Source organism: Panthera pardus, unplaced genomic scaffold, assembly GCF_024362965.1.
Source record: "Panthera pardus isolate Hobbes unplaced genomic scaffold, ASM2436296v1 HiC_scaffold_13, whole genome shotgun sequence".
In the NCBI taxonomy this organism is placed as follows: domain Eukaryota; kingdom Metazoa; phylum Chordata; class Mammalia; order Carnivora; family Felidae; genus Panthera; species Panthera pardus.
In genome coordinates, this window is record NW_026526688.1 from 36,241,827 (window position 1) to 36,250,907 (window position 9,081).

Genomic DNA, 9,081 nt, shown 5'->3' on the forward strand with positions numbered 1-9,081 from the left:
TGACCATTGTATGCCTGGAAGCTTTAGTAACTAAGGAGCATTTTTGTTTTGGCAACTATAAAGCTTTTTTTTTTTTTTTTTTTTTTTTTTTTTTTTTTTAAATATAAGAGATTGCTATTGTAACTTAAAAACACAATCAGATAATCTCCAGATGAAACTCTAGTGCCTTTATAATGCTCACAAAGGCTGGAAAGAAGGTGAACTCCAACCAGTTGGATGGGCTCTGGGAACATAGCAAGCTTCAAGGTGGGGATGTTCATGTTTCTAGAATCCCAAGAAGGTGTTGTAAGTGTGTGGTGTTGACTGGGGCAGGGAGTGCTCCCCTCAGAGTGAAACACAGTTGCAGCTGTGTGTGAAAGTGGTGAGATCTGTCTGATGTGTCCTGTGTGCTGGGTGGGTGTATGTGTGGCTAAGCTCTTTCTTACTGAGCTGAGAGACCTGGGTTCCGGTTGGTGGCCTTGAACACCTTCCTCAGATCTTCCTGAGCCTCCATCCAGTCATTTTTAAATTAGGGACTTAGCCTGGTTGATTTCTAAGTTTTCTTCCAGCTATGTCATGCTGAACATCCAGCTTGTGTGTGAGGGCCTTTTGCTACTGGTTTTACTGTTGAACTTGGTTCTGGGTCTCTTTGTTGCTATAGGTCAGCCCTTCCTTGTTTGGTTTGACTCCCCGGCCAGCTTCTGTACCTGAGTTGTTGCTGGCTGAAAAGCTGGAAATTGGCTTTTTGGAAATTATCTTACTCAATGAAAATGCAGGAAGCTTGTGCATGAAACTCACTCGGCAAACACACACACACACACACACACACACACACACACACACACACACACACAGCAAGAAACCACAGGGCCTATTGGTTTGGGTTTGTCATCATCGAGCAGACAAGAACATTGCAGAAAACTCTAGGCAGAGAGGAAATGAACTAGGGGGAACCCACGGCAGGGAGGAGGGAAAGAGGGCGGGCGTGGAAGGAGAGAACTGAAGTGCTGGGGCACCGTCATGGTGAGAGGATGGAAGAAGTGGCAGTGAAGCAGGGCCCCCTGTATCTTCTGCAGCAGCAGACTTTTGGAAAGGTAAGGGCAAGGCTGGGCTGGGACTGGGTAGAGGGGCTGGGGGGGTTGCTGCTAGAAATTCCCGGGGATGAGAGGGAGCCCCCGAACGTTCCAAAACCTGTATGGGAAGGTGGGGACTGTGCCACTCCCCACGTTAGACCCTTAGCAGCCACTGGCTTCCCCAAACAGGCCCCAAGCTGAGTTCTTTGCAAATGGCTGTTCGCCAGTGGGGAGGAGGGTACATGAGGGCTCTGACTCCATTTCTTGCCTCTGAGGCTCTGTGGTAACACGGGGATGCTTTGGGAGGGAATGGAGGGCAAGGTGGGGGGATAATTTGACATTGCTGTGGAAGTTCCTTCTCCCTTTCCTGCCCCAGTGGGATGAGTTTGGCTGGTGTCAAGCTTGAGCCGGGGTCTCTGTGGCCAGCCTCCTTTTCCTTCCTTGGCCTCCTCGAATGAGGAAGTCCTCTGTCCCTCGGCTGACCTGCACAAGGGCTTCTCTGTCTCTCTCATGACCCAACCTGTCAAGGGGTGAAGCAGGAAGGTTCCATAGGGTTGACTGAAGTTCCTGGCACAGGGTTTTCTGTGGGGCCTCACACAGAGAGAATGATGAGCTCTGGTCTCGACCCTCATGCCACCCTCTCATCTCTCCTCTGGGCTTCAGGGACTCACAGGCGTTTTGCCTCTGGACTCGGATCTTGGTTGGGCCTGCCTTGCAGTCTGTCCCCATGGGGCTCCCTTCTGACTCTGCTTTTCCACTCGCTGTCACTGCAGGCCTCTTTCTCGGCCGGCCGTGTGGGGCGGGTCTCCAATGCTCACTAATTCCTAAGGCTCCTGTTATCCCCTCTGACTCCTTGGGTCTATTGTGATCTTCACCTCTCTCTCTGACCCGAGTGCTGCCCCACGCCCTCTCCCTTGGTTCCTCGTCTCCCCATTGATCACTATCTCTCCATCTCTGGGTGGCTCCCTCCCCGCACCTCACCTGCCATGCGTCTGGGTTCAGAAATGGCGCCGGTTTGGGGCTATGCTGTATGGAGAGTCAGGCTGCGCCTTGGCCCGGTTGGAGCTCCAGGAGGGCCCTGAGAAGCCACGCCGGGGAGAGGCCGCCAGGAGGGTGATCCGCCTCAGTGACTGCCTACGGGTGGCTGAGGCTGGCGGGGAGGCCAGCAGCCCCCGGGACACCAGCGCCTTCTTCCTGGAGACCAAGGAACGCCTGTACCTGCTGGCAGCCCCCGCTGCAGAGCGCAGTGACTGGATGCAGGCCATCTGCCTCTTGGCCTTCCCTGTGAGTCATCCAGTGATGCAGAAAAGGCAGGGGCATGCAGGTGGGAGTGGGGGCACTCGGTACTTGCTGTGGGCAGGTGTTCTAAGAGCCAAGGTCAGGATGTTGGGGGCGGTTCCTGGCGGGGGGGGGGGGGCCCAATCCAGAATGCAGACAGGGACAGCAGGCTGAGTGTGCTCTGGAGGGAGTCCTGGGCCACAGGTGGGGCTTGGCATTGGTGACAGTGGTGAGACCTTGGCCTCCTCCTCAGGGCCAGAGGAAGGAGCTGCTGGGGCCGACGAGGAAGGGCAGCTGGCCCTGCATGGAGGAGAATGAACTGTACAGCAGCACGACTGCAGGTGAGGGGCTGCCTCCCCTCCTGGGGCGCCCTCCCCAAGGGTGTGGTGGGGAGGAGCTGTGGGCCGGCGGCTGGCCGCCTCTGAGTCTTCCTGCCCTGTGGTTGCCCCCAACCCCGACCAGTCCCCTTATCGGCTTCTCTGCATCGTTTCCGGGAGTGGCCTGAGGTGGGGGAGCCTGGACTGCCTCCAGCGTCAGGCCTCCCCCACCCCCTCCCCATCCCCCTGTGGCTCATTCCCTCTTGCCCAGGCCCTGATGGTGGGAGAGGGCAAGGCTGGGGGATCCAGTGAAGGTGCTGCTTTTGAACTCTCTGTCCTGGGGACCTGAGAGAATGTCTGAGAAGGTTTTAGTTTTATGGATTTAAAGTGTCCTGTGGCAGTGGAACTTTCTGCTGATGAAGCAGTCCCTTTTTGTGATGTGTCTAGCCCACTGACTTGGGCGTGTGCGGGGAGCAGATGGGCACAGGGTGACATTCAAGCTCCACCTCACAGAGGGCACTGGATGGCGTCAGCAGTGGGTGGGTTGGCTGCAAGCTGGGAGGGTAAGGTCGGCTGCACCTGCAGCTGTGATAGCAGGTCTTGGGGAGGAGGCTGGGTAAGGGCAGGAGATTAGATGGGGAAGACAAGGCTGTGACTCTGGCAACAGGGACAGGAAGGATGTGGGCACAAGGTCGGGGTGCATGTGGCCAGGGCACGATGCTGACTAGGGTAGGAGGTGGAGGTACCTGCATTTTGGGGAATATGACCTGTCACAGGGCAGCTCAGCCTCCAAGATGCAGGCTGCAGGGTCAGGAGGCACATGGATAATATGTTTTCTGGAGTCTTCTGGCATGCTTATTTAGAGCAGAGTTGAGGCAGGCCATCTGTTTCCCATGAACTGCCTGATCCACCTCCCCTCTCTGCCCCCCCCAGCGGCCCCCCGCAAGGAGTTCTCTGTGACAATGAGACCCACAGAAGCCAGCGAGAGGTGCCGGCTCCGGGGATCCTATACCCTGCGGGCTGGAGAGAGTGCACTGGAGCTGTGGGGTGGCCCTGAGCTGGGCACCAAGTTGTATGAGTGGCCTTACAGGTTCCTGAGGCGCTTTGGGCGGGACAAGGTGAGCAGGGGCTGCCTGTGAGAGAGGAGATTGTCAGGGAGAGGACAAAGGGGCCCTCAAAGGAAGAGAGCATGGGAGGAGGAAGGGAAGACAGATAAAAACCAGCAGAAGAAAACAGCCAGTGGGGAGAGAGCCAGGGGAAGGAGAGGGAAGGGGGAGTGGGTGGGGACTAGAAGAACCAGAGAACAGGAAGAGGTAGGGAGGTCAGAGGAGTAAACAGGGGCTGGTGTTATTGAGAATGAATATATACCAACCTCCACACTTGAATGGATGGCAGGGAGAAGGAAGGGACAGGAGAGAGGGCTTTGCTTGTTAAGGAAAAAACCCAGAGGGATGGTTCACCCCCCTCTGGGTTTTTTCCTTAACAACTTGGGGAGAAGCTCTCATGGTTCTTGTGGAAGGAAGTCGGAAGTGACAGGTTTGTGGTTGGGAGCTGGGTCTGGGAGAAGGGACTCTACTGTGTGGACTGGCCAATAATCTCCCTTTCCCTTCCACCCAGGTAACCTTTTCCTTTGAGGCAGGCCGGCGTTGTGTCTCTGGAGAGGGCAATTTTGAGTTTGAAACTCGGCAAGGCAATGAGATCTTCTTGGCTCTGGAAGAGGCCATCTCTGCCCAGAAGAACAGTGCCCCTCCTGGGCCCCAAACCCAGCCAGCCACAGTCCCTGCGGTGCTGCCCCGGCCAGAAAGCCCCTACTCCCGGCCCCACGACTCACTGCCATCTCCGTCACCTACCACTCCAGTCCCCACCACCCGGCCGCGGGGCCCAGAGGGGGAATATGCGGTGCCCTTTGATGCAGTAGCTCGTAACCTGGGGAAAAGCTTCAGGGGTATCCTGGCGGTTCCTCCCCAGTCCCCAGTGGACCCTCTGTATGACAGCATTGAGGAGCATCCGGCCCCACAGCCCGACCACATATACGATGAGCCTGAGGGAGTGGCTGCCCTGTCCCTGTATGACAGCCCACAGGAGCCCCAGGGTGAAGCCTGGAGGAGGCAGGCCTCAGCTCACAGGGACACCAGCAGCCTCCAGCACGTCTACCCAGCAGGGCAAGACTTTTCTGCGTCTGGCTGGCCACAGGGAACGGAGTATGACAATGTTGTACTTAAGAAAGGCGCTAAGTGATGGGGGGCAGGGGAGATGTTGACCTTATCGAATGCCGGTGCTGAAGCTATCTTGTGCTCGCTGGGGCACCAGTCAGAGGCCAGTGTGAAGGAGTGGGAGGACGACCACAGGCCTCCCTTCTAGTTTCTTCAGGTTACTTCTCCTGGCCACTGCACTCCAGGAACTTCCCTCTGCTCCTTCCGGAACACTTGCCTTGGCCTGCCCTAGTCTGGTTTGAGGAATTGTCCCTCCCAGGGCCTGCTGTGTGAGTCATCCTCCCAAAGCAGGAAGGGGGCCCTAAAGAGACACACCCTCCTCCTACCCCTTTTCCACTTCCTCTTCTGTCTTTCCTAAAGGAAGCTTGGGCATTTAGGGCAGAGGACAAAAGGATGTCAGCAAATTGCCCTGGTTTCTTGCCTTATACAGGCATCTTCCCTGCTGACGTCCCCTTCAGGGGACCACCCCGGCTCCAGGCACTGGGACGATGGCTGCAGCTTTATGTAGGTTTTAGACTTCTCTGTGGCATTAAACACATCTGGAATATTTCTGTGTGGCATAAGTGCTGTGGGATGGGGATGGGAGAGCCACAGCCCTCTTGGAGACATATGCTTCAGTTGACCACCATGGACACCTTCTGTCCTAGCAGCAAGATCTTCTCTGGGCCTAAGCTGGGTCCCAAGCATCTGTCCACAGAGTGTGTGTGTGTGTGTGTGTGTGTGGGGGGGTGGTCTGTGAAAGTCGGGGCACTTTGGGAAAGAGGTTCAAGCATCTCTAACCCTTTGCCAGCTTCGAGTCAACACCAGGAAAGTAGTGGGGAAGCAGAATGTATGTGTGAAGAGCTGGACTGGAGGATGGGAAGAGTAGGCACTTACTGGACCTCTTATGCATTATAAGTGAGACTAACCAGCTGTGTGGCCTTGGATTGATCCCTTGCCTTCCTAAGACTTGCCTTCTTTGTTCACCATGTAGCGTTCTGAGAAGGCTTCCTGCTCTGTAATTCTCCATAGACCCTCAGTATCAGGTCTATCACTTCTCTACAGGTCAGCTTCTATGCCCTGTGCCCTCACCCCCCCCCCCACCATCAACACCTGCTTTTGGTCCATGTCTATGTCATGTCATGTCATGTCAATACATTTCTGCTACCAGCCAGTTCAGCCAATGTTATAGAGCATTGCAGGGCTCTAGACTGCCCTGGCCTCAGGATGCCAACATCCCAGAGCAGGCTGAGACAAAAGCACAGATGTCTGTTACAAGACATTGCATTACATTAGTGCTGCAAGAGGTGAATCAGGGTCCTGGGGGCCAGAGAGGACAACTGTTCACTGGAGACATCTAAAGAAAGATTTCATCTGGAATGTGGATCTTCAAGGGTGGAATTTGATGAAGATTAAGGAGTGTGTGTAGAGCATTGTGGGTAGATCAATGAGCATGAGTGAAAGTGTGGGGGAAGGTATGGATGTGCTCAGAAAAGAGTTCCACATTCAGAGTATACGGAACATGTGGCCATCTAGCTGGGAGGGCAAGTTCCAACCATGTTGTGTGTGTGTGTGTGTGAGGGGGGTGACAGAGGGAGGGGGAACGACAAGACTTTTGAGCAGAGAGTCCCATAAGAGCTGTGCATTAGGGCAATAACTCCACCATCCCTGTGGGAAATGGACTGGGGATAGGATGGTTTGGGGCTGAGTTGGAAGGAGAAATTCAGAAAAGATTGGATTCAAAAGATGTTGAGGTAGGGCCTACAGACCTTGGAGTAATATTGGGTATGGAACTCAGAGAAATAGAGTTTCTGGAAAGATTCAGGTTTGGGGAAGAAGGCGAGCTTCATTTCTGACATGTAGAGGTTAAGATGGCTTTACTGCACCCAGCTAGAAGAGTCCTGAAAGCAGTTGGAAGGGAGCTCCAAGGCGCAGGAGGGAAATGAGATAGAGCTTCTCAGTTGCATTGTGATCTAAGTTTTCTCTCAAACCATGCCTTTGCCCCTTGTTAAAGGAAGTTGAGCCAGTGGGTGAGCAGGCTAGAGAGAGTAGCAGGTGGGCTTCCTGGAGCCCTGCCTCTTTTGTCTGTGCCAAAGGGCTGTCCCTATTGCCATCATCCAATACCAGCATCAGAATAAATTTGAGGCAGGCAGGAATGCTTAAGGCCTTTAAGGGATTCGATCGCACCCCTCTCCAGGCCAGGGGCAGGAGTTGGGGGGCTCTTAGGCAAGGATGCCATATTTGTGATTTCCTTCAGGTAGCCCTTGAGGTGGACGTCCCAGCTCAGCCCACCAGGGGGCAGTGTTACCCTGTGGAAAAGGCCACTGGGGGCTTAGCTGCCAGGTGTGGGGGCTTGGTCCCGAAGGAGGGAACTTACATGTTTGCTACCCAGAAGATTGGAGGATAGCTTGAGGAATCGTCATGTAGGAGCTTGCCCCTTCAGATGCTCAAATCCCACCTGGAGCCCTGTGGACCCTGCCTCCTAGAAGTGTGGGACCCTAAGCTGAAAATTGCCCCCTCCCGCCTCTTTCCTCTCCTTGGAGATCCAGGGACTTGTGAGTTTTGTTCTGATGCTAGCTTTGCTCAAAAGGGAAGTGGTAGATTGGGGCCCTAGGGAAAGGAGGTGTGAGGGCTGGGAGGGCGGGGCAAGTGGAGCATTTGGGGAAGTTGGCAGGGGTAATGAAAGTCCTCGAGGCAGTTGTTAAGGACAAAGACCATGCTATCTGCGTCCCTCTCAGAAGGCATGACCAGGTGGGTGGGTCCTCCTACAGAAAACTGTGTCAATGCCAGCGCAGCCAGCCTCAACTGTACTGTCGCCTGTGACATGTGCATCATCCCTTAGTCCACACCACATACTGGCCCCACCTAGAGCTGGGAGCTGGGGGGAATGACAGACTCATCCCTCCCCCCCACCCCTTGCAGAGCCCACGCACAGAATAGTTATTCAGGAGATGGTTAATAAGGGGATTAATGGCCAGGTGAGCCTTAGGAATCCATCTCAAACAGAAGCACAGAGGTAAAGCCCTCCTTGAAGTGTTTCTATGCCAGCCTGGCTGTCAAAGGCAAATTCATAGGTGAGGAAACAGACTGGTCTCCAGGGGACAGGGCCATGTAAGACCAAGTGACAGTTCTATAAGAAAGGTTCTCTTGGCTCCAGGGTCTGCTACCTGGCAGCTGTTATGATACCAGGAGATGCTCTCCTGTGACCAGGACACTTAGAAACTTCTTATATTTGCTCATCATTATGCAGAGGTGACATCAGGGCAGATGAGAATGGCATCATGAGTGGTGCCCAGCATAGAGATGTGTACACAGATTCATATAACTGTGCATGTACCCACACAAGCATAGTATATAATTCTTCCTGTTTCTTTTCTTCTCTCTTGCCTCCCTTTGTATTCTCTTTTTTTGAGAGCATGAGTGGTGTGTGTGTGTGTGTGTGTGTGTGTGTGTGTGTGCCTGTGGTCTACACTGTAAGCCTGCTCTCAGGCTCATGGTGGGGGTATCCAGGGCCCCTGGTGAGTTCCCACCTTGCAGCTTCAGAATATACCAAGGTCCAGATTGCCTGGGCCTCTCTGCTCGCTCAGATTCCTCCCTAATGGCTATACTCAAGCTGTTGCTGCCACCACCTTTCAGCCGTGATGCTAACCAGCCTCCTGCCTCCTGCCTCCTAGGCACTGATTCAATTAGCCAAGGTGCCCACCTTCTGCAAAGGCCATTTATAAAATCAGCTGGGACAGCTGGAGACCTCAGGGAGGGCAGGGCTGAGAAGCAAGGGAGGAGGTAAGTGAGCTGAAAGAGGGAGGTAGAGGAATGGAGGGGGGTTCTGGGCAGGGGCATCTGATCTGATTAGGCATCAGGCTGGCTTCCCCTGGCCAGCAGCTGCACATCACTGCCCTGCTCCAATCCTCGGCTCCCAGGCCAATCCAATCCTGGCCAGCACAGAACAGGGCCCATCCATCTCCCTGCCCTGGCCAGCCATGTCTCTCTCTTCCCTGCCTCTCTCTTACCTCTGCAGCCCTCTTCTTGACACTAGCTCCTGGATCCCTGGGCGAGACACAGGTAGCTGGTGAGTTCGGGAGGGGTTGCGGGTGGTGGAGCAGCAGGTTCTGAGGGATCTGGTCCGGAGCTGGTATCCCAGAGCTGAGTTAAGTAATTCGGGGACCTGCACCCTGGGACAGGGTCAGCCTTCTGCTTTCAGAGAGAGCGGGGGAGGTTGGTGTGAAGGTGTGCCTGAAGGGG

The 9,081-nt window shown here is 54.6% G+C and overlaps 1 protein-coding gene across 2 annotated transcripts; it reads left to right on the forward strand.

Annotated features, from left to right (window-relative positions):
* Positions 1 to 229: 229 nt before the first annotated feature.
* On the forward strand, positions 230 to 5,407 carry DOK2 (docking protein 2). Of its 2 annotated transcripts, XM_019467042.2 has the most exons (5): positions 233 to 1,073; positions 2,055 to 2,336; positions 2,584 to 2,671; positions 3,581 to 3,765; positions 4,265 to 5,407. In XM_019467042.2, exons 1-5 carry the CDS (start codon positions 1,011 to 1,013, stop codon positions 4,883 to 4,885), a joined length of 1,239 nt encoding a protein of 412 aa, XP_019322587.1. In that variant the 5' UTR covers positions 233 to 1,010; the 3' UTR covers positions 4,886 to 5,407. The 2 variants fall into 2 exon arrangements, with proteins under 2 accessions (XP_019322588.1, XP_019322587.1); XM_019467043.2 differs by lacking the exon at positions 2,055 to 2,336 and having other exon boundaries at positions 230 to 1,073.
* The last annotated feature ends 3,674 nt before the right edge of the window (positions 5,408 to 9,081 follow it).

Excerpts from the sequence above, each read along its gene's own strand:
- DOK2 (XM_019467042.2), top strand. The coding sequence starts at position 1,011 with ATGGAAGAAGTGGCAGTGAAGCAGGGCCCCCTGTATCTTCTGCAGCAG. Across the intron at positions 1,074-2,054 it reads AGCAGCAGACTTTTGGAAAG|AAATGGCGCCGGTTTGGGGC; the intron begins GTAAGGGCAAGG and ends GTCTGGGTTCAG. Across the intron at positions 2,672-3,580 it reads GTACAGCAGCACGACTGCAG|CGGCCCCCCGCAAGGAGTTC; the intron begins GTGAGGGGCTGC and ends TGCCCCCCCCAG.